The sequence below is a fragment of the Oryzias latipes genome, chromosome 4 (assembly GCF_002234675.1).
Source record: "Oryzias latipes chromosome 4, ASM223467v1".
Classification (NCBI taxonomy): Eukaryota; Metazoa; Chordata; class Actinopteri; order Beloniformes; family Adrianichthyidae; genus Oryzias; species Oryzias latipes.
In genome coordinates, this window is record NC_019862.2 from 4,531,845 (window position 1) to 4,556,269 (window position 24,425).

Below are 24,425 nucleotides of genomic sequence, written 5' to 3' on the forward strand. Positions count from 1 at the left end.
TTCACCTTGATAAATACAAACCCACCAGCAAAAAATACATGCTTTTTTGTTTTACTTTGGTTTTGTTTTTATTGCATGATGTGATTCGACCAACTTTTATGTTATTACTAATGATCTAGGCACAGTGCAACTTATTGTGGGTTTATTGCAATGCTTAAATTAAAACCTTTTTAATAAATGAGATATCTGGTATCTTTATCTGGTCAAAGTCAGATAAAGACAATATATCTGTCATGAACATTTATTCGTTTATTTTCCTCATTCAAAGTCCAGAATGCTCGGGCAAAAACATTCAAACTTTGATAGTTTAGTTGCAGTACACGCCTCCGTCCAGCAGGTGGCGGTCTTTGTTTTCTATAATGATGTGTGTTCAATAGGACGCACGAAGAAGCTCGCTGCTGCTCGCTGCAGAAGCCACAAGCTGATTCGCTGATCAAAACAAACAGAGAAGCTCGTTTTAAAGACTCGTTAATATATTTCATTTGGTTTGTTCCCGAATTTGATTTAGAATGAGATGGGTTTGCTGTGAAAGCATCCGTTTATTAAGCTTTTAGGCCGCCCCGGTTTGGATAATTGAATTATTGAAAATGTAGGGATGGGCAGTTATAGCGCATTTCTCCTCGTTTTCTAGTCTGTTTTTCATTCGCATGAAGCTTTACTTCAGCTCAAAACATTTGTTCAGGTAATTTCATGAGATAATTTAGTGAAAGCTCCAGGCTAGTAATATAGCAGAGAGCAGTCGTCGGGGGTTATCTGTGCAGCTGGGAGCCTCTGTGCTGCTGCTGGGGGTCGGGGCCCCGCAATGGTTCCTCTGTATGTCTGATGATGGGGCTCTCGAGGATCACGATGCCGCCCAGGATCCAGCTTCTGGCGGTTTTGGCATTTGGCGTGGTGATGCTCCTGATAGAGAACCAGATCCAGAGACTGAACGAGTCGAGAGCCAAGCTCGGTAAGTCTGCCTCCATGTCTCCTGTCCCCTGGTCAGGAGCCATGGACATTAACGGACTGTTTCCCAGAATGCTTCACGTGACGCCCACAGGCTTGTGGAGTTTTTAAAATGGGATGATTTTATACATTACTCCTTTCAGTATTTTTGATGTTTTTTGTTGTCTTTTTAAAATAAAATAAAATTAATCTAAAGCAAAGCATTTTTCTCTAACACACAACTGGATGTGATCAGACATATATGGAGGTTTTTGAGCCATAATTCAGAGTAATGTGCTATTCTCAATTGACAATTCAATATGCAATTCAGGCTTGGAATATGAAAATACGTTTTGCAATTTATAACTCAATATAAAAATGTACAATTCAATACGACTATTTAAAAAATAAAATATTAAATAAAATAAAAGCCAATTGCAGTTTAAATTGTCATGTTTTTTCATGTCATGCTTCAAATGACAATGCGTTTTGCCATTTACAATTTAATGGTAAAAAATGACATTTCAACACATGTTTTGCTTTGAATACCATTTAAAGTAACATCAAATCTATTGCATTGTAAAATGTCATGCTGTTTTTGTGCCAAAATTCAAATGAAATTGCAAAACAGCGCCCCCTGGTGTAATGCATTTTCATTTGCATAACAGTGCTTTATGTGTGTCGAAATTCAAATTGAAATGCAAACTGTCAGACTCTCATCAGGGCGGGGCGTAATACCTTCATAAATTTTCAAAATCCCGCCTCCAACTTCCTCCTTAATCTGTCTATGGGCCAGAGTGTAAATCCTAACGCAGAGGATGGAAGAGCTTTCCTCCTCTCAGCCTGTTGTAGAAACCAAACATTTTTCTGTCTCCTATGCTTCAGATCATGAGGGTTCATCTTTAAGGATAATGTAGATGGATATTTATACACTATGTCCAGGATTCATCTATCCAGATCTGCACAGATGAATACATACACAAACACATTTTACAGCATGACATAATTGTTCTAAAGGGGGGCTAGTCTATTGGTTTAAACTGTGCTCTTAGGTCCACATTCCCACCCTAGCCCCTAACTACAGAAAAAAACAAATAGCGTGGCACTATGTAGGGCCCTGAATTTAAAAAATTTGGACACCATGCTCACTACATTTTTTAAACGGTGGATATGACGTCATCAATTTCACAAAGTTAAAATCTAATTGATATGAGCGTTTTGTGACAATTATTTATAAGTCCACTGCCTTCTGAAGATAAAAACTACATATTACCAAATTTTTGAGGCAAAAATTGTTCCGAAGCAATGCATTGTGGTCTATATTCGCCGATCTAGTGAGCATCCATGCACACTGGTTTTTTGCAGAGACTGGGAAATTTCTAGAGCACTGGATTTTGGAATAGTAGATTAGACAGCACTACAAAATGGCCAACACACTATATATGGTTAGGGTGGGAATTGGGACACAGGGTTACACTTGATGAAGATTTTCCCTTTGACGTCAAAGTGGAACAACCGGCCGCTAACTTTTGCTGCGTCCGATTTTTAAGGTGCAATGAATAAATGCAATGTAGGGAGCCGGTTTAGCTCGTGCTGGTTTACGGCGCCTTTCATCCGTGAAACCAGGGTTCAACTCCAGGCTGCTCCCTGTTCCCTTCTCTACTTCTGTGCCGGTCCCAAGCCCGGTTGCTTTGAGAGGGTTGCGTCAGGAAGGGCATCCGGCGTAAAACATTGCCAAGTTTACCATGCGACTCGTTAGCTGTGGCGACCCCTGATGGGAAAAGCCGAAAGAGAAACGACAATGAATAAATGAAACGCAATTAAATGACACAACTGTGGTAAAACTGGTATTTTTAAAAATATAATTATAATTCCACCATGTCTGTTGCTTTATTTTCTGCATGTAGAATGTAGTATTACATGTAGTATTACACAAACTTCACTACAGTAGGTAAGGTAGGGGGAGCAATGTGTTAACTATTCTCTGATTACTAAGCTAGGCTTTACAACTTTTAGGTTGTGGGATTTTGGTTAAAAACATCATTCATAATTATAACGCCACTGGGATCGTTTTCATTGCAAAATAAATAATTGTCATGGGGGAATTAAACTCACGGGACTGAGACTGATGTGGTAACCAGAATCAGGGATTTTTTTCTTTCCTGTGGGGTCAGAAAATAAAGGTTTTTTCCGTCTGTGGTACCAGTGCTGGGGGTTGGGGACCACTGTCTTAAAGGACACAGCAGCTCTAAAGATTTGCTCCAAAAACTCTATTTAAGAGCTGCAACACAGTTTAGTTTGTTGAAAGTCCTTAATATTTGTCATTGGTCGCCCAAAAGAGGCGAAGGCGTGATTTAGCTAATTACATTGTCAATTGAGAATTGCACATTACTTAAAAAATGACTTAAAAAACTTCCACGCAGACAGATCAAAAACAATTAATTGCATTGTGTTTCCACTTGTACGGAAACACTAAAGAATCGCAAAAATGGCCCCTTTTAAAGACCAACCCCAACAAAAATTGTGTTTTTTGTGCTGTCAACATGTTCTTCTGGTATTGTCGGAGTGGGTTGTTTCGTGTTTCATGATGGCTCAGCTGTCACAAAAGCATTCGGTCATGCTTGCTGTCATGTCTCGTTAAGTGGAGTGTGTCTCTTCACAGAAGTAGATGCATTTTTGTCTCCGTGTGGGACTGTGCAGCTCTGAGGAAGATGTGGGTGGGGTTGTTTGCAGAGGATTTGATGTGAGTAAACCGCCGGTGGAGATGAGTTCATCTGTCGCAAGACGTCTTCCTCCTCGTGTGGGATTTGAAACTTTTAATATTAGACAATGTTTCAGTCCCACAGAAGTGTGCTTTCATCCCTGCAGCCTGGATTCACTCTGAAACGAAGGGAAATGCAGCTGCACTTTCTAAGCAATTTACAGGTTCTTACAGTTGAGGGCAATGTGGGATCATGGACAGAGTGACAGTCAAGACTGGGGTTTGAACCCCTGGCAGAAAGTTGCCCGACCAATAGGCCTGCACAATAAATCGCAAATTTATCGTTATCGCGATATTAAGCTGTGCAATTTGCATATCGCTAAAGACAGCGAAAATCGCAATTAATGGTTACCTTAAATGTGCTAAAACGATCTTATGGCAACTTGAAGTATTTAACAAATCAAATAAATCCCTTTATGCATTTGACCAATCAGATGGAGCCTTTTCTGTTTGATGTTCACCACCTGTGTAGACGAGGGTCATTTGGAGCATAATTCAAGTTATGTTGACGCTAATTTAAATGAAACTGTTGCATTGAAATGGAAATTATGTTTATGGTTGTTTTGCTATTTGTTAATGTGAGCTGCAGTCATTTCCAAGGTTGTGGACGTTTGTATTCGGAACACAAGTGTTGTTTTTCTTCTGCTGGTGTTGGAGCTGTCACACGGAGGAGACCTTCAGCACCAAAAATCTGTCATGATTTTTGCCTTTGAGTGTGGCTGCTTTGAGGTCACCAGAGCAATTCACACACGTCCACCTGATGAGGATGCTCATACCGTCCAAAGACGGAAACTCAACTGGAAGTACGAATTTTAGGATCTGTTGAGAACATGCGGACATAACCGAGGCAGAAAGGAGTCAAATGCAAACCTTGCCTGAAGTTCTGGGTGAACACGCAAAGGCTTCTCCTCAACCTCTGTGCAGTTCCTGGTTCTGTGGTTGTTGGGGCGGAGCGTTCTGCAGAAAGCAGGAAAGCCGTGTTTGTGTTCTGGCTTTGGTTTGACTCAGACCTTTAGAAACCAAAGGGGAGCAGTCTGCAACACTCCCCTGATTGAAACCTTCATTTAACTGAGAAAACATTTTAATGAGAGCTCCTCAATATTCCCATCAGCCGCTTAATTGCATATTTGGATTCTGTAAGTAAGGTTTGCTAACATGCTTTACTGGCCGTCTGCTGAACAGGCGTGGGAAGAGAACTTCACAAGTTCTCACTTTATCTGATGAGGTCAAGATGGAAGCTGCCAGCCTGCTGTTGCTCCTCACCTGTGTTAATGAATCAAAGAAAAAAAGCTTCATTCCATTAAATTACAGTTTGTTACGCGGAAAAAAAACAGCGACTTTTGCTTCGCAGGAGTTCTTCTTGATAAAAAAATGGTCTTTTTAAGATGTTCTTGTGGCATTTTTCTGATGATGGAGGAGATATAGAAAGAAAATTAAGCTTCAAATTACATTTCTGAGTATTTCTTTATTCCACTCATTGTGAATCAGGAGCAGACGGAGATGGTAAAATCGGATACAAGCTCCCTGCTCCGCTCCATTCTGATGCATCCACTTACAGACAGACAGATCCATAAAAGTCTGTTTTCCTCGTCTGAGCTGGTATCTGGATCAGAACCGTACAGCTGGATAGCTCTGGTATTGCTCAGCACTTTTGTTGCATCGGTAATGTTAGGTTGTGGTTGTGAGGGTCTGTAAGCTAGCAGGAGAGAGCATAAACAGATACATGTAGAGAAGTAAGAGCAGTCTTCCTCTGCTCCATCAGAGGAGAATTTCTAATGACCTCCTGCTGCTCTGCAGAAACTATGGCGGCGTCACTATATAGTGAGTAGGGAAGGCATTCGGACACGGTATTCCTTACCTGCCTACTCTATATATATAGTGCAATCGCCATTTTGTAGAGCTTTGAATCTACAACTCCAGAATCGAGTGCTCTAGAAATTAACTAGATCGGCAAGTATAGACCACAATGCATTGCGCTGGAACAGTTTTTGTCCAAAAATGTATTTAAATGTATTTTATTAATAAACTATCAACGTTTTTATCTTCAGAAGACGGTGAAATCATAAATAATCGTCACAAAGCGCTCATATCAGTTAGATTTTAACTTTGTGAAATCGATGACGTCATGTCCGCCGTTTAAAAAAAAGAAAAGTTCAAGTTCAAGACGCTACATAGAGCCGCATTATGCAGTTTTTGAGTAGTTGGGGGTTAAGGTGGGAATTCGGACAAAGCCTGAAACCTAGAAAATGACACAAATAGCACCCCAATTCAAAGACCGCTGGGAGTGATTTAACAATAGATTGAAAGATGATCGGAGTGGGACTAGTTCATTCATTCATCTTCTGAACTGTTTTTTTCCCTTTCGGGGTCACGGGGCTGCTGGAGCCTATCCCAGCCACTTGTGGGCAAAGGCAGGGGACACCCTGCACAGGTCGCCAGTCTGTGGCAGAGCCAACTAGTGGGACTAGTTTTCATATATAACTGTTCATATATAAAGGATTTTTTTAAATGTCACTGTATTCTTGAGGCTACATGCAAGCACAAATAAAAAAAAAAAAGTCTTTGGCTATACACCAAACCACCGTTTGTTCATCAGATTTCCATGTCACGTTCCGATTGCATTTAGAGCGGACCATCGCCCGACACGAGGTGGCTGAAGTTGAGCTGCGTCACGCCGACGATGATGGAAAGCGAGAGGCGCCTCTGCTTCCTGAAGACGAAGCCGTCATCATCTACAACAGAGTACCCAAGACGGCCAGCACGTCCTTCACCAACATCGCCTACGACCTCTGCGGGAAGAACCGCTTCCACGTCCTGCACATCAACACCACCAAAAACAACCCAGTCATGTCTCTACAGGACCAGGTGAGCTGCCCGACCGTTCACCGAACGTCAGGTTAGTGCGGCAGAGGCACGTCCGGCTCTCATTGCTGAAAGTCGGTCCATAACGGCTCCGCTGGGCTCTGAAAGAGTCAGCAGTCTGAGAAACACTACTATTAGTGCAAGAAAGTTCATTGTTATGACTTCTTTGGTTCTTCTGTTATCAGACACGTTAGTGTTTGAACATACCTGACAGGTCCGTCGAAACATGTCAGGACCAAAAAAGTCACTCCTTTCTCCTGAAAGGAAATCCCTGATTTAAGGCCCGTACACACCGGGACGAATATTCGCCAGGCGTTATTCGCCAGCGTTTTTCGCCACGTTTTTTGTGTTCACACCCAGGCGATTTTCGCTGACGATGAGTGGAGTGAACATGCAATTTCATTCCCTGACATTAGATGGCGCTTAATGTAAAACAGAAATACTCCTGTACACAAGGTGGCGCTGCGCAACTTTACGCTTCTTAAAGTCGCTTTTCACTCAGAAGAAGAGAGCAAGTATTTACTCGTTGTCAGAATCAAACAAAGAAAACATGAATATTTCAAGCACCAGTAGCTCCAACTGGTGCTTGGTTCGGGGATGTTTTAGAATGTCCGTCATTATTGCTTCGCGGCTGTGTAGACGCTACTTGGCGTCTATCTTCTTCGCTGGTATGTGTGCTCAGCAAGGCAGTTTTGTGTTTGAGCGCCCCCAAGTTGTGTTTTACTGTAACTTCAGAAGCTCCAGACACGTGAGCAAAAGCGCCATTCTCATTGGTCGAGTAGATTTCGACGCGACGCGTCGAAAAAAAAAAACGAACCCGAGGCGTTTTTTTTTTTTTGACGCTTTAACGCCTGGCGTTTTTTCGCGTCGGTGTGCACACTCTCATTGGTGCCCTTTGTTTAGTCACGAGGCGTTAAACGTCGGCGAAAATCGCCGGCGAAATTCGTCCCGGTGTGAACAGGCCTTTAGATTCAGATCTCAGCATAACACTAGATTTATGCTTATGAGTTGATCTAATTTAATTCAGTACTCATACATTTTTATTTATTTTTTCCATAAAGAGAATAAAGTCTTAAAGTGGCTTCTCTAGGCACACAGCTCACATTCACTTTATATATACATATACACTATACATATATAGTGGCTGATCAGACCACCTGGGAAACATGGGGGGGGGGACTAACATTAAACATAGACTACACAGACATTTAACAAAGACTATAAAGACAATACTAAACACAAAACTTGGTCTCTTAGTGGAAAAGAAAAACCATCAAAAGTAGAACAAAATGAATAATGACCAATAGAAGCAGAACAAATAAACATTAAATAAATCCATTGGTTTCTCCCTTGGAGGCTTCTGTAGATGGCGCCTGCCCAATTGTCTGACTGGACTATTTAAAGGCTGTGAAGGCTTGAGCTCCTCCTTTGCCAGCCCTCACAGCACAGCTCCAGGAGCAGAACCTCAGCCAGACCCAGAGAGACCATTAGCACTCTCAGCACTGGCAACTCATAAAACAGATGACATGAATGAAACAAACCCAAACTAAGTAAACTAAACAAATGTACAGGTGCTACAAATAATTACCAGTATTTAAATCTCTTTTAAAAACCTACCTCTACAGGTGTGCTTTTAATGATTTTACTGGTTCTTAAATCTAAACATTTGATTTTATTGATTTCATTGATTTTATCGATTTCGTTGATTTTTATTGATATTGTTGATTTTATTGATTTTACTAATTTATCGATTTTTATCGATTCTAAAAACTATCGTCATTTCATATGTGTGCTGGGTTTTATTTCTCCATTATGGGAAACTGTTTTTTTAATACTGATTTTGTCTCATATTAATTGTACAGCACTTTGTAATCTGGAAGTATATAAATAAAGTTTATTATTATGATTATTATTGAAAACAGAAAATTAATTTACATTTTAACTCAGAAAAATCTGTGCATTTATTCAATAAAGAATGTTAAGTAATAACATTAAAAAGAAAGTGTGCAATGCTGGGGGGAGGTTACCGCCATTTTGTTTGTGGGTGTTATGTTGCCATCACAGAGAGCGTCGGGGCAGACTGGGGCCCATTGGAATGCAGCCAGAGTTAGTTTTTCTGAATAAGGTCCACTTTGTGAAAACAGTTCTGTTTGCAGTACAGTCCCTGACAAAAGTCTTGTCGCTTTTCCATTTTGTAGAAACAAAAGCGTATAACCTCACTTTTAATGAATCCATCGGTTTTAGAAATGTCTCATATGAAAGCTAAAACCCTCCCAAATTAATAATAATAATTACTTCAAAAACAAAAATATGTTGCATAACATCAGTGAATTAAGTAGTGCCACTGTGAGATCCATATGTAATATCTTGTATGACTTCCATGAGCTTGAAGGACAGCATCCATGCGGTTTGACAATGATTCATACAATTTATGGATGAAGTCATCAGGAATAGCAAAGAAAGCAGTCTTCCATGCCTCCCAGAGTTCATCAAGATTCTTTGGTTTGGTCTTCCATGCTTCCTCTTTCATTCTACCCCAGACATGCTCAATGATGTTCATGTCTGGTGACTGGGCTGGCCAGTCCTGGAGCACATTGATCTTCTTCGCCTTGAGGAACTTTGATGTAGAGATGGAAGTATGCGATGGAGCAGCATCCTGCTGCAGAATTTGACCCCTTTTATGGTTGGGAATGTGAGAGGTAGCTAATACTTCTTGATATTTTAGGCTATTGATATTGCCTTCCACCCTGCAAATGTTTCGCACACCCCCATACTGGATGTAACCCCAGACCATGATTTTTCCGCCACCAAACTTAACTGTTTTCTGGGTGAATCTTGGGTCCATGCTGCCTCCAGTTGGTCTCCTACAATATTTGCGGTGGCTGTGATGTAATTCAACTGAAGACTCATCTGAGAAATCCACCTTCTGCCACTTTTCCAGCGTCCATCCTTTTAGCAGGCTGTGGGCCTTGGCAAATGCCACATGTTTTTTCAATTGCCTTTTGTTTAGTGCTGGTTTCTGGGCACTGATTCGACCATGGAGGCCATTTTGAGACAGAATTCTACAAACTGTTCTGGTTGACACAGGGACACTTGAGGTGACCAGGCCTGGTGGCGCTCTGCTGCAGTGGAAAAGGCGCTGGCCTTGGATTTTCCAACCAACAAATGGTCCTCCCGAGCAGTTGTCTTGCGGGGTCTGCCGGACCTGGGCCTGTCAAAAACATCTCCAGTCTCTTCAAATCTTTTTCTTATTCTTTGTACTTGACGCTGAGACACATTGAAGATGTCAGCCACCTCAGCAGTGGATCTGGTCTTCAGCCTCTTGATAATCAACGCTTTGGTCTCAGGGTGAATCTTAGGCATGTTTTCAGAGGTCAAGTTGCAGTTGATGTGAAGGCCTGGCGTTTCACCATTTGCAGTTAAGAAAAGAGAGGATTTACCCACTTGAAGCAGGACTGAAAAAACAACTGTATGCATTTACTGCAGCGCGACGTCAGTGATGGAGCAGTGACAGACACATGATTGCAGACAAGTTGGAGCAAACATCCAAACCATTTTCAGATGGTGAACATATTGAAAAATGCTGAAGGCTGCAGAAGTCTTGTGTCCCAAAAAGCAGTAGACCTTTGCCAACATGAGTCTGTCAAGGATTATGATTACAGATACAACATCTCTGAGGAGACTTGGGCGCCATATTAAGGAATCCAGTCAATTATTGTATTTTCGGTCACTTTTAATGAAAGCACAGATACAGATATTTCACAACTGTGCATATGTCTTAGAGGTGCTGAAGAGACCGTCATAGCGGCGTTTCTTGAGTTGATGGACACAACAACAGCTGATGACATAGTCAGCTCTCTAGTTACTGTGCTGGACTATGTTGGAGTGAACTGGTCACGTGATGTCAGTCTGGCCACTGATGGCGCTCCATCAAAGGTCAGAAAGAAGGCAGGTGTTACCACAAAATTCAGGCAGGAACCAGGAAAAGATTCTTGGGACATTTCATTGTGTTTTGCACACTTGAATGACAGTAAATATGTTTCTGCACAGGATTTGAATCCTGATATTGATGGCCTGCTGAAGTTTGAGGAGGGGAAGGAAGTTAGCTCCAAATTCTTAATTTTAATTTAGTTTAATTATTCATTGATTTGCACATTTACATTTTAGGCAGGTGTTTCATTTTTTTTTCCCCATAGCTCCTCTTGAGTTTATTATCTGGATTACTTCAGTGTCAGATGTAAAATATTCAGTCTGAATAAAATTAAATAAACCAATTTCAAAGTGAAATGTACGGTGGCCGACAGGGCTCACACTACATACAAATGGAAAAACGCAACGGCATTACCCGAAGCGCGACGAAATTACCCGAAGCACAACGGCATTAAGAGACAGCGCAGCGGCATTATCCGAAGCACGACGACATAACCGCAGCATTAGCATTAAGCTCAGCACAACGGAAGTGAGGACTTTTTTTCCGGGGAAAAAATAAAAGCCTGGCAGATTCAAACTATTCGGTACGACAGAATTTTAGGGCCACCAAAAAAAGTAAAATTATGACATTTTAAACCGTAAATTTATGAGAAAAAAATTGTATTTTTACGAGATTAAAGTGGAAGTGCGCATACAGGGCAGCAGCAGCAACAAGTGAACGCTGCAAAGCAGCAGAGCAGACCGACTGAACTTAGTTGAACAGGTGAGCTGAATGTTTATTGATAACGTTCCAAATGTCTGGAAGTTTATTTGCTTGATTTTTGATTTATTAATGTTTTATTTTTTGATGGGTGGTTTGCAGGATCTCTGCAGGCGATGAACCTTACGGCGACAGTTATGGAGTGTGCGCGCGCTGTGTGTGTGTGCGTGCGTGGGTGCGTGTGTGTGTGTTGGAGACCCTGCGTGCATGTGTGAGAGCACGGGCGAAAGAGGGGGGTGAGAGTTTGCGTCTATATTGTGTGATCGAGGACTGAGAACCTTAATAAAAAGATGGTGTCCCTCCCCAGAAGAAGTATTTTGTCTTATTAACTCGCTCTGGAGGCTGAGGATCCGAACGGGAAAGTGAACCCCAAACGAGGATCCGTCTTCGGCCCTGGAGAAAATCTCCCCTGCGTTTCCGACCACGGTCAGAAAGAAAAAAAGAGAAGTTATCGCGCAGGTTCTTACTAAATTACTTACAAATACGTTTGTCTAAAAAAATACATTTACTCAGATCTCCACAGTGACATCTGTATCTAACGCTCTTTGTCTTTTTTTTTATTAAGACTTTTAAGTCGTAAATTTACAACTTTTTATCTCGTGAATTTACGATTTAAAATCTCGTACATTTACAAGAAAAAAGTCATCGATTATGTGGAGCCTTTTCTGAAGTTTGGAGCGCGCGCACACTCCATAACTGTCGCCGTCGGCTTCATCGCCTGCAGAGATCCTGCAAACCACCTATCAAAAAATATTAATAAATCAAAAATCAAGCAAATAAACTTCCAGACATTTGGAACGTTATCAATAAACATTCAGCTCACCTGTTCAACTAAGTTCAGTCGGTCTGCTCTGCTGCTTTGCAGCGTTCACTTGTTGTTGCTGCTGCCCTGTATGCTCACTTCCACTTTAATCTCGTAAAAATACAATTTTTTTCTCATAAAATTTACGGTTTAAAATGTCATAATTTTACTTTTTTTGGTGGCCCTAAAATTCTGTCGGACCGAATAGTTTGAATCTGCCAGGCTTTTATTTTTTCCCCAGAAAAAAAAGTCCTCACTTCCGTTGTGCTGAGCTTAATGCTAATGCTGCGGTTATGTCGTCGTGCTTCGGGTAATGCCGCTGCGCTGTCTCTTAATGCCGTTGTGCTTCGGGTAATTTCGTCGCGCTTCGGGTAATGCCGTTGCGTTTTTCCATTTGAATGTAGTGTGAGCCCTGTCGGCCACCGTAGAAATGCATTTTATTTTACATCCATTGGTCTATGTGAATGAATGTGTAATAATAAATGATTAGGCTATCTGAGGCATTTTTTCCAACTGTGTAAAAAAACAAACAAAAAAAACCCCTGTTTTTTTGCTTTTATGTTACTGGTCCGGCCCACTTGGGATCAGACGCCTTGAATGCGGCCCCCGAACCAAAATGAGTTTGACACCCCTGCACTAGACAGTGCGCTGAACCTTTTTTCTTCAATGATTTGTGATCTTCACTGGTGTCCATGGATTACATGAAATCCTCTTCACCTTTATCCAACTTTGTCATGGTAGGGAGAACACGTCAATGCAAGGGTGGGGTCATCTGGACCCCACAAGATAGCACAAGGATTAAGAGGAATTACGTCTGCATGGACACACAGGAGAATTGAGGTTTTTCCTCTTCTTTTACCTCCACAAATCCAAAAACGAGGGAAACCGCCTCCAGACCTCAAACTGTGGAGGACAACGATTTAGATGAGAGAAACCCAGCATACAGTTTCCTTCTGTCGTCTCAGTTTTGGTCTGATGCGTGATCCCTGGACGAATCCATGTTAATGACTTTGCTCTTGCTGTTGTGTTTAAATATGATGGACTTTTTTCCTAACTTTCTTTCCACTGTTGACCCGTTCTGCCGAGCGTGCTCAGAGTAGCCGGGGGTCAGGCGGTAACGCCCCAGAGCTGTGTGTTGTTGTGTCTGCCATGCCGTTGTCCTGCCAGCACAAATGTCCCAGCATTACTTCATGCATGCCACAGCGGAGACCTGGAAGCTTCAGTCACTGCAGATAGAATAGAATAGAATAGAATAGAATAGAATAGAATAGAATAGAATAGAATAGGTCTTTAATAATCCCTGAGGGAAATTTAAAAATGGCCATCTGCTGACACTCATAAAACACACACACACATTAAAAACAATAAAAATAGTAAAAATAGCCGTTTAAAAAAATTAATTAAATGAAAATAGATGTTTTACCTGAGAGGAGCGTTCCTCTGCTCCGTCTGCCCGTCACCGCTGCTTTTCCAAATAAAAGTCCCCATTGTCTTTTTCTGCAGGTGCGCTTTGTTCAGAACGTCAGTGCGTGGAGAGAAATGAAGCCCGCCTTCTACCACGGCCACGTGGCTTATCTGGACTTCTCAAAGTAAGGCCTTTCATTTCCTGTGGCGCCGTTAATATCCAGATTAGCGGTCGGCAGATAAGGGGAGGTCACTCACGCATTGATTGTTAATAGCATTGTTGTCCTTATCTCCTCTGAAACTATTACAGGTTATTACTCTGAAAGACTAAGTGTTTCTCAATGACAAAGACATTGTTGACTTCTTTCCTGCCCCCCCCCCCCTGCCCCCCCCTGCATAGGGACTCTGGTTTCTCTGCACAGACAGGCTGGAGCTGCATGCATGCTGCAGTATTAGGAGATATACTGTGGGATTCTAGTCTTCTCCGTGTTTACTGCAGGTTTTCCATAAACCTCTACAGTGGTGATGGGTCCGGCAACACCAACGCATCAGGCTCATAAAGTGAAACACAGTGTCGGTGTGCGTATCACTCCACGAGAAGTCATGACCGAAACAGCCAATGAGTCGGTGTGTCACAAATGATCCAAACAAGGAAGCGCATCTACCACCAGTGTTGCCAGATTATGTAGTTTTCCACCCAATTTGGTGATTTCGATATTGCGGAGAAAATTTGATTAGGGCAGTTTTCCCATCAATTTGGCGGATTTTAGTTTGTTTCTTTTGGTTTATTATGAGTCCGAGCTATCTTTTTATTTTGAAAGATATTTTATTTTAAGAAATGAAGCCCGCTGGGGAATTTTAGAGCAAGGCATGGGAATGAGGACTATACAATGACAAAGTATAGTAGTAAACTTATAGTAGTATAAAAGCGGAGTTTCTTTACTGGGTTGCCTGCAATGACGTGGGTTAAGTGACAAAGTATCGACATAGTATCAATACAGTTTGGGCAATGTCTCATGATGCTTAACAAGGTCTCATGTACCCATCACTACTCTACAGTGAAGGCAGTAAGTATTTTGTAGATTTTCCCACTTAAAAAGAAACTGACAGTCTGTCATCCTAAAGGTTGTTCATTTGAACAATGAGAGATAGAAAAAATATATATGTCCAAAGAATTTATGTACATTAATTTGCATTTCATTGAGGAAAGGAAGTATTTGAACCCTCTTGCTGGAAAGACTTAGTACTTTGTGACAAAACCCTTATTAGCAAGCAGAGGTCAGAGGTTTCATGTAGTTTTCATGTCAGGGGAAATTTTGCTCCACTCTTCTTTAAAAATGATTTCTAAATCATTCAGATTTGGGGCCTGTTGCTTGGTAACTCTGAGCTTTAACTCTCTCCGTGCTTCTTTAGCCATTTCTTGGTTGTCTTGGCTGCATGTTTTGGGTCATTTTCATGACCCACCATGCATTTAAGATGGAGGGAAAGAGGTTCTCACCAGGATATGACAGTGCATGCCTTCCCCATCCTCATCCTTGTGCAGTATCCTTGTGCAGAAAACCAGTCCCAAAGCATAATGTTTCCACCTCCATGCTTGACAGTGGGGATGGTGTGGCAGCATTTCTCTTGAGTTGATGCCAAAGTGCTCAGTTTTGGTCTGATTTAACCACATCACCTTCTCCCAAACACCCTACAAGTCATGAAGGTGTTTGTTGACAAACGTCAGACGGGTCGGCACACGAGTCTTCTCCAGAAGGGGGGCTCTACCAGCACTGCAAGATGTTTCCCATGGTTCCCAGTGTCCCCAATGGTTTTCTTGGTGACTGTGGTTCCAGCTGCTTTGAGATCATCAACTAACTTCTGCCGTGTTATTTTAGGCGGATTTCTCTCTGTTCTTATGGTCATGGAAACCACACCAGGTCAGATCTGGTTTGGAGATCCGAACCTAAAGGTGGATTGATTCTGGTCTTGTCCAGGTCTACAATCGTCTCCCTTAAATCCACTGGAAACTCTAGTCTTTCCATGTTGGAGAGTTTGGAGTCTGACTGATGGACTGATTCTGTCTGTCCATCAGAACTGAACAGGTGTCTTCAGTTCAGGTAACTAGTTGAATAGTAGAGTCTAACTGGTGTGTGTGAAGCAGAGCTCTTAATGGTTACTAAGAGATCAAATACTTACTTCCCTCAATGAAATACAATAAATAAATGTATATACATTTATTTATTGTATTTCTTAAATTTTCCATCTCTCAATGTTCGAATGAACCTACCTTTTAAGATAAGACGGTCAACTCTTTAAGTAGGCAAACCTGCAAAATCAGCAAGGGATCAAATACTTATTTCTTCAACTGTACACTCATAGCAGAAGCTTCTCTGTACTGGAGCATATCTGCATTTACGTCTGCACATCTGTCTGCAGTTACTGCAACATGATCACGAGCAAAGACTGAAGCCTCATGAACTGTTCATAACTCAGGGCTTGGTTTAAGAACACTTAGTTAAAATGAAATAATACAATTCTGTAAATTATTTTGCCTAATGCTACATGTTGGACATCAACGTAGAAAAACTCCTTTTTTTTTTTTAGTGTTTAGTGTAAACTAGAGCTGTGACAGTGTGGAATTTCTGATCACCACGGTGATGAACCAGCAGTGGGGGGCGGTTAACCGTGAAGCCCGAGTCAGGACTTTTCCCCCAGAAGCCCTTGAAGTCTGAACACAGGACTAGCAGAAAAAGTAAATTATCAGCAAAATGAACGTGTTTAATGTGTTTATTATAGTTCCAATCACGCACCATATGCAGAACTTTAAAAAAAAAAAACGTGCGGTGATGCGGTTATCGTCACACCCCTGGTGTAAACATCAACAGCATGAATCAAGCAAAGTCCCCCTCTGCTCTGTTTGCAACAAAAGTTATTAAAAAAAGTCTAAAAAATGACCTTGAATCTAAACTGGAGAAAATAATGAAAAATCAAATTATGGTGAATTAAAATTAAAAGTGAATTTGACAGTAACAAGTAAAAAATTCCCCTGTGAGGCTCTAACAAGACTGTTTTGAGTCTTGAGACCAAGCTCTTGTTTGATATGCCTTTTTTCTTATTTGGTAGTCACAGGGCCCTTAGTAATCAGAATGAACTACAGTGGGAATAAAACCCACAATATGATGTCCTCGTATGTGGATGGGAAGTCTCTAGAGGTTAATCAAACTAAAGTTTGTTTGGCGCCACAAACCAAAACCACAAAGAATGTGAAAAGAACACCTGAAGAAGAGATGACTGCATCATTGGACTTTGCAATATTTATTCAAGTAGAAGTAAGAAAGTATCTTATGATATAACTACTCATAGACTGAGAGTATTTTGAACATAACGTGTCATGTACTGTAATAATGTATTGACATTCCATTTCCTTTCAAACTAAACGTGTTACTAAAGGGTAGAATGAACTTCTAAAAACAACTGAGACTAATATTCTGTTGTAGTGATGGAAGTATAGCTCTTCTTTATCACAAAGCTCCTTAAGTAGGAATAAAAATTGTAAAGCAAGAAAAATACTCTCAGGAATTCCTGTAGTACTGCAAACGTGACATAATGCAGGTCCACCTGTGAGACTCCGCCTCCCTGTTTGTGTGCAGGTACGGCGTGATGCGTAAACCCATGTACATAAATGTGGTGCGGGACCCCATCGAGCGCCTCGTGTCCTACTACTACTTCCTCCGCTTCGGCGACGACTACAGGCCGGGCCTCCGGCGGAGGAAGCAGGGAGACAAGAAGGTGTGTGCGCCACGGCGTCTCCACCAATCACAGCCGTTGCTCTGAGGACAAACGCTTTCCTGTGTTTCAGACTTTTGATGAGTGTGTGTCGTCGGGGGGGTCTGACTGCGCTCCTGAGAAACTCTGGCTGCAGATCCCCTTCTTCTGCGGCCACCACGCCGAGTGCTGGTGGGTGTGCTGCTCCCCAACATCCTCCGAAAAATCCACCTTTTTTTTACCAGCAGGCGTCACTCTTTACAGGAACGTGGGCAGCAAGTGGGCCCTGGAACAGGCCAAGTACAACCTGTTGAATGAGTTTCTGTTGGTTGGGGTAACAGAGGAGCTGGAGGACTTCATCATGATCCTGGAGGCGGCTCTGCCACACTTCTTCAGAGGAGCCACAGAGCTCTACAGAACAGGTAGAGTGCAAGCGAACCTGATGCGGAGGCGTGAAGGCTGATGGCTGAACTCCTCCTGGCGGCTGAGCCGCTCTCAGTTTGTAGTCAAATCATTCTCTGCAGTGACTCACTCCCCATCCAGCTGTTTTCACTCAATCTCAGAGCAAACTTCTGCTCCCAATCTCACTAAGCACAGAGGAATCAGATTTACAATCCAACGCCAACCCCTGTCCAGGAGGAGGAGGAGGGAGAAAAGCTGTGCGTCGCCTGTCCTGGTTTACAGACACATTATGAGAGAGAAGACGCTTAAAGAAGCAGTTTTGGTGTCTGTCATGCAGCTGCTGTTCTGCATTCAAATACTCGTTCTGGAACAACCTTGAAAGATCTTATGCCTTAGGCACAACTGCCCTTACGGGTGGAGATGGGCCGACTGCAGGCGAAAAAAAGGATCCGGTCATTTGGACCCCACAAGATAGCACGAGGGTTAAGGGACCTGCGAGACGCACTGGGCCAATCCCCCCGGTAACGGTGCATGTGACTTAAACTTCCCTGGTCACGCCCATTTTGGCTTTTGTGAAGGCGTCAGTCAGTTTAAGCATTCACACATCACTCCGACCAGCAGGAGGTTCTTTAACCCATGTGCTATCTTAGATGACCCCACCCTTATGTTGACGTGTTCTTCCTACCATGACAAAGGTGGATAAAGGTGGAAAGATTTCATGTAATCCATGGACACCAGTGAAGATCACAAATCATTGAAGAAAAAAGGTTCAGAGCACTGTCTAGTGGGTCTACATGACCCAACTCCCAATGTTAAAGTGCCTAGGATAGCACAAGGGTTACAAATCATGACAGTGGAGCTGAGTCAAAAACCTTTTTCCACAGGCTCTGACACGCCACAAAAACCTTTTAAAAGAAAAAACAAACCATGTAGGATTTTCTTTTTCAGTTTTGTTACTGATGCACCTCCTCTCCTGCCTGCTGTTTTTTTTCCTAAATTAGATTTTTTTTTTTATAAAACCTTTATTACACAATGATGGAATAAACTTTTAACAACCATTTTCACCAATCCATCTCCACCAAGTAATAATGTTTATTTTTTTAACTAATTATAGAGTAGACTTTGTGACTAAATTCATTTTTTAGTGTCTGAGAACGTGTGACGCAAAGTATTGTCAATGAATCAGCTGATCCCACCTGAAAAGAAAAGAGTACAAATAGTGAGAACAAAGTGTTTCGTTGTGTCTCATGTTTGATGGGATTCAGTGAAAGCTTCCTGTGTTGCTTCAGGAAAGAAGTCCCATCTGAGGAAGACCTCGGAGAAGAAGCCCCCCACCAAAGAGGCGACAGCCAAGCTGCAGCAGTCGCACATCTGGAAGATGGAGAACGACTTCTACGAGTTTGCTCTGGAACAGTTTCAGTTTGTGCGAGCGCACGCCGTCAGGGAAAAGAACGGCGAGCTGTACGTGCTCGCTCAGAGCTTTTTCTACGAGAAGATCTACCCCAAAGCAAACTGAACAGGTCTCCAACCCGGACTTCCGGAGTTCAGCACACTGAGAGGATCTGCTGCAGTTTTTTCTTCTTTTTTTTCTCCATTTTAGTCGCTGGTGAAGCTAACGAGAAAACCAAACCTTTACTTTGAAGGAATTTCGTTTTTCTGTTTCCAGATAGAGAATGAGACTTCACTGCTAACCAACTGTCTGTAGATCCTGCAGGAAACGTAGGACCAAAGTAGAAAGAGACTGGACCGGAGCATGCTCCGGTGCGTGACCTGTATTTCTATTCAGGTCTGGATTCTGACATGGCTCAGTGTTTCATCCTCTGTGTAGCTCCTCCTGTTCTGACCTGAACTGCAGGGAAAGGACCCATGAGCATAATGTGTGATAACAGGGTTATTCAACTGCACTGACAGTGCCTTTATTCTACTAGTTTCTACTCTATAGTGATCTCACAGTCGTGTTTCTGTGTGTTTCCTCCTAAATCCCTTGTTCTACATCTGCAGGCAGCCTGAACATAAAACACATTTCTAAATGAATTTGTCTTCTTGTTATTCTGTCTGTTACCTTTATTGATGGTCATTTAGAAAGCACTTTCCAAAATAGTGCTTTTATTCTGAAAAACATGGAGTGAAATGGACAAAATTAAGCATAAATGTATAAAAGCTAGAATATATGCTCAGGAAATAACAAGCAATAAATAGTAGTTATAAATATTCAGTTATTAGACACAACATTTAACGTTTTGTTATAAAGTTTTTAAAATAATTTTCTCCAATGGAAAAGGCGTTTTTACATGTTCTTGTGTTTTTCTGATAGAGAATATGTACAAAGAAAATTAGGTCGAAATTTTATTGTAGAGGCAAATCTAAAATGAGCTACTGCCGCTCTGCAGAAACTATGTCCTAGAAAACGACACGGGTTTTTGGATTATTGGTTAAAAAAATCAAAATAATGATGATTTAAAGACCACTGGGGACATTTTGACAACTGACCAAAAGATGATTGGAGGGTGCAGCATACTTTGTTTTGTTTTTTGGATTTTCATTTAGCAAACCTGCAGCATTTTAGAACAGGAAGTCTCTGAGGTCAACTTCTTCTGTGTCCAGCTCCACCTGAAAGGCCTGGTTTCTACTGGAGCACATCAGGATCGTTCTGATTGTTTATGTCAGATGTTTGTCCATTTGTGAATTAGGTCCATAACCTTCAGAAAATGGAAAAGAGTGTTTTCTATGTGCAACATTATCATGCACCCCCAAACTTTCAGCAGCTGAAGTGATCATTTAGACAGGATGTAATCATGAGACACCAAAACAAACTGCTGTTCAACAGACTTCAGCCTTCGCACCAAGACTCTTTCTCTAGTGCATCATGGGAAAAAATCATCTTCTCCGTCCTCAGTGAGGTGGGTGGGAGAGAGGAACGCTTGTGTGGTTGGGGAGCAACACTCGATTCGACTACATCACAGGTATTCCTTCAAGATTTGCTAAATAAATGTCATAAAGTATTCTTTTTTTTTTTTTTGGAACTGCAAGAATTTGTAGAAAAAAGGATCATGTAAACAAAACAGCTCACTTAGTTGGTTCTCTGTCAACATTTTTCCTTCAAAATCATTTAAATGAGAACAAGTTTGCTAGAGCAGGTTTCTCCATTAGGTCTTTGGCCCTTTTATACAAATATATATTTTTAAAACAGCTGTGCAATAAAAACATGATTCATCTTTTTTTTTTCATTGAACGGAAAAAAATGAAACAACAAAAAATCTCAACTATTCACATTTTGAGAAAAGCGTGAAAAGGGGGGTAAAGCAAAGAGAAGTTAAAACACCTTCAATAAAAGATCTTGAAAGTCTTAAAACAAGGTTTTACATTTTTGCAAGTATCAAATCGTTTGCAGTGTACATAAGTACGGTATATAAAAAATAACAATTAAATGCACTTTTAAAACTTTAAAGGAGAAGGATGAACCTTCAGGAAGCATCATGTTAGAAGGAAAAAAGTCCAACTAGACTAACTGCTCACATTGGTGCTGCCAGATATGACTATCCAGCCTGGTTTTGCCCCCTTTTTTGCTTCCCTTGCTGTGGAAAGCGTAGGCTGAGTAACTTGTCTTTGGGCTTCATAATTACAGAATAATTGCAGCTCTATATCTTACTCAGCAGGGACCACTTAACCAGTGAAACCGTGAAATAACCGGCTGATGATCTGCTGAAGTCAGCTCTTCCTCTCGCCTGCTTTCTGATGGGGGAATAGACAGGACGGGGTGGGGGGGGTTTAACCATCTCGCACGCTCCACCAGTCCACAGCCTGTTCTTGTGTCTGCACAGAGATGAGCACAAAGGCCCCCCAGCCCAGATTTGATGCTTTATGGCCATGGACACAAGGAGAGGCTTCCTGTCTCAGAAACAGAACTCAATTAACAGCTTTGCTGCGGGCATATTGGAACATTGTTTCATTAACGAGATGAATACAGTCTGATAATTACTTCATCTGAATAAAAAAAAAAAAAAAAAAGCCTCCCCTCTATATTGATTGTGGCAGATGAGCTTGAAGGTTAATTAGGAACACAATCTTTCAAAAGTCTATGCTGCTGCTGGGAAGCTGTTTGTTGTTGCCGCTCTGATTTAGCACAGTTCCTCCTCTGCTAATAAACCAAAGATTCTTTCTTTTTTTTTCTCAACTAAAACTCAAAAATAACCTGATTTTTTTCCAATGTTGGCTGCTCAAAGATCCAGCAGAGGGAGCCGTGGCTCTTCTGCAAGCAGAGAGGCGTGGGGGTGACTGAACCACTTCACAAGGCCCCCATTAATGCACCTGTGCAAAGCCAAATGGAACAAATTAACAGTGCATTACCATTAACAATACAAATGACACCATTAGGCACACTTTGCTCGTAGACCTTGCGAAAGCTATAAATAGATTCACTTGGACATTTTCTGCTGCTCTTGCATGCTGACGTCTGTGCAGGAGAAGTTTGTTCCACGACGGAGATTCAGGTTTTTCTCTTCTGCACAAGCAGGAACCGAACGGCGTCTTTTTAAGCCACCGTCTTCCCATCCCAGGCTTTGAAGTGAAAGTCAACGAAGGCTTTTCAGCAGATCTTCAGAGGCCCAACACAGTTTTTTTTTGGCAGACAACTGACCTCCACCACTGCTCTATAAAACAAACAGAGCAGAGCAGAGGCAGCTTGACTGCCCCTCACTGGGACTGGGACGGGACCTTCAAGCGCTTGGCCAAAGGGGACTATTGTGTGTACTACTTTACTCAGTTTTATGCAAATGAGCCACAATGACATGAAAGGTAAAAATTAGCCTGCATGTCAGAGGCGCTGAGCCAAGAAAACCTTTTGTCCCCCATAATCACGTTCTCTTGGTAGACATCTAAAGACTTATGGAAGAAACCGACAGATTATTGTGTTTGTGCTGCCTTTCCTTTCAGACTGTTCCACACAAATTGGGATCAAAATTAGGGACTATTTCTACATTTTCGCATATCTTTACCCATGACTTTGTTGTTTTTTGCTGCTTTTAAAGGACCAGAAAATCCAAAGCTTTTGCAGGAAGTCGCAGCCGCCATGCAAGAACCTGATGTATGTTTGCTTGGTCCAAATCTGCAGGCTGCTCTTCCAGATCAAACACAAATAGAATACTAACACACAAGAACATAAAACACTTTTCAGATTAACAAATTGTTTCAATAAAAATAATAAAAATGCTTTCATTGAAAGAAAAAAATTTATGTACAGATTTTCTTTCCACATTCTGCAGGATCGTTTTGAGTCTGAGCTCTAAACAAAATATCAGCCATTTTTGAGCCGTTACAGCAGTTTCATAAATGTAGAAGTGGAACAAGAATAGAAATACATTCAATTCAACTCTACTTTATTTGTACAGCACTTTTCCTGCTACAGAGCATCTCAAAGTGCTTCCCATAATAAAATAGATATTAGTAAGATCAAATATAGTAGTGAAAATAGTAAATATAGAAAAAATGATACTAATAATAATTAAATAAATAAATAAACACATTAAAAAAAACTCATGCACATCCCACCAATAATGGTCATTCCTTTTGGGACAATTAAAGGAAAAACAAGCACAGCATGACACTTTAAATATTTCTCAGTGTGAGCCAACATATCTAGAAAATCTGAGATAATACTAAAACTATTTTATCTTGATAAACTTTTTAGCAGAAATATGTAAGGAAGAACCCTTTGAAGAACGGCTTTGAAGACCAACCTATACCGAGATTTGATTTTTGGAAAAAAATCAGGAAAAAAATATCCCATCCCAATCATACGTCTCACATTTTATGGTCCATGACAGAGGGCCAGTGTCTTTGGGAGGACACACTTCAAACCCTGAATCTGGCCATGGTATATTCCACACTCTAGTTCACATGAGGTATACCGTCAATGAAAGATCTATGTTTGCACTTATGTGATTTGTATAAGGTGCATGAAGCCAGACAAGAGTCAGATATAAGTGCATCAGTCAGTCAGACTGACTCAAAGAAATTCTAGAACTTGATTATAACACGCTACACGTTAGCCACCTTGGAGTTGGATCTAAAGGCACACAGTTGTTTTTTTGAAAAAAATTAAGGCTTTCAAGTCTGCGTTAGTTGTGGGAAATACAGTAAGTGTGTGCTAGGGGGAGAACCCCATCCATGGTACCTGTGCGATCTCTTAGCTTTTGCAAAAAAAATGTCTGAAAAAGAAACAGAAAGAGAAACGTTATGCTGATCAGAGAAAAAAACAAGAAGCACGGCCAGCAGGATCTAGTTTTTACAGAAGGGATACAAACATTTTAGCGTCCTGAAGAGATGTCTTCATCAGAGACAAAAATGCCTCGAAGGAAATTGGTTTCTTTTTTTAAAAAGTCACATCCTGAGAGTTTTATGTGTTGTAATGACAGTGATACTACTTAAAAATAGACATTTTGTCCATATTCTAATGGGCAGATGTATCTGGTCTTTACTGGTAAAGGATGTCTTATAGTTGCTATGTATTTCGTAAAACATAATTTTATCACAGTGAAAAATTGCTTGTGTTTTTTTCACATAGAAACACAATTTGACTTAAATTCTACAATGTTTGCCCATTTCTGATTTTATATATATATATATATATATATATATATATATATATATATATATATATATATATATATATATATATATATACATATATATATAGTAGGCCTGAACAATATACCGCAAATTTATCGTTATCGCAATATCAAGCAGTGCAATATCCATATCGCAAAAGTCAGCAAAAATCGCAATAAATGGTTACCTTAAATGCGCTAAAACAATCCTATGGCAGCTTGAAGCGT

The 24,425-nt window shown here is 41.1% G+C and overlaps 1 protein-coding gene across 1 annotated transcript; it reads left to right on the top strand.

Annotated features, from left to right (window-relative positions):
* The first annotated feature begins 378 nt into the window (after window positions 1-378).
* LOC101173693 (heparan sulfate 2-O-sulfotransferase 1) lies at window positions 379-19,626 on the top strand. Its single transcript, XM_023954027.1, has 7 exons — window positions 379-949; window positions 6,312-6,550; window positions 13,543-13,628; window positions 17,076-17,214; window positions 17,285-17,382; window positions 17,455-17,612; window positions 18,882-19,626. Exons 1-7 carry the CDS (start codon window positions 823-825, stop codon window positions 19,106-19,108), a joined length of 1,074 nt encoding a protein of 357 aa, XP_023809795.1. The 5' UTR covers window positions 379-822; the 3' UTR covers window positions 19,109-19,626.
* Window positions 19,627-24,425: the final 4,799 nt, after the last annotated feature.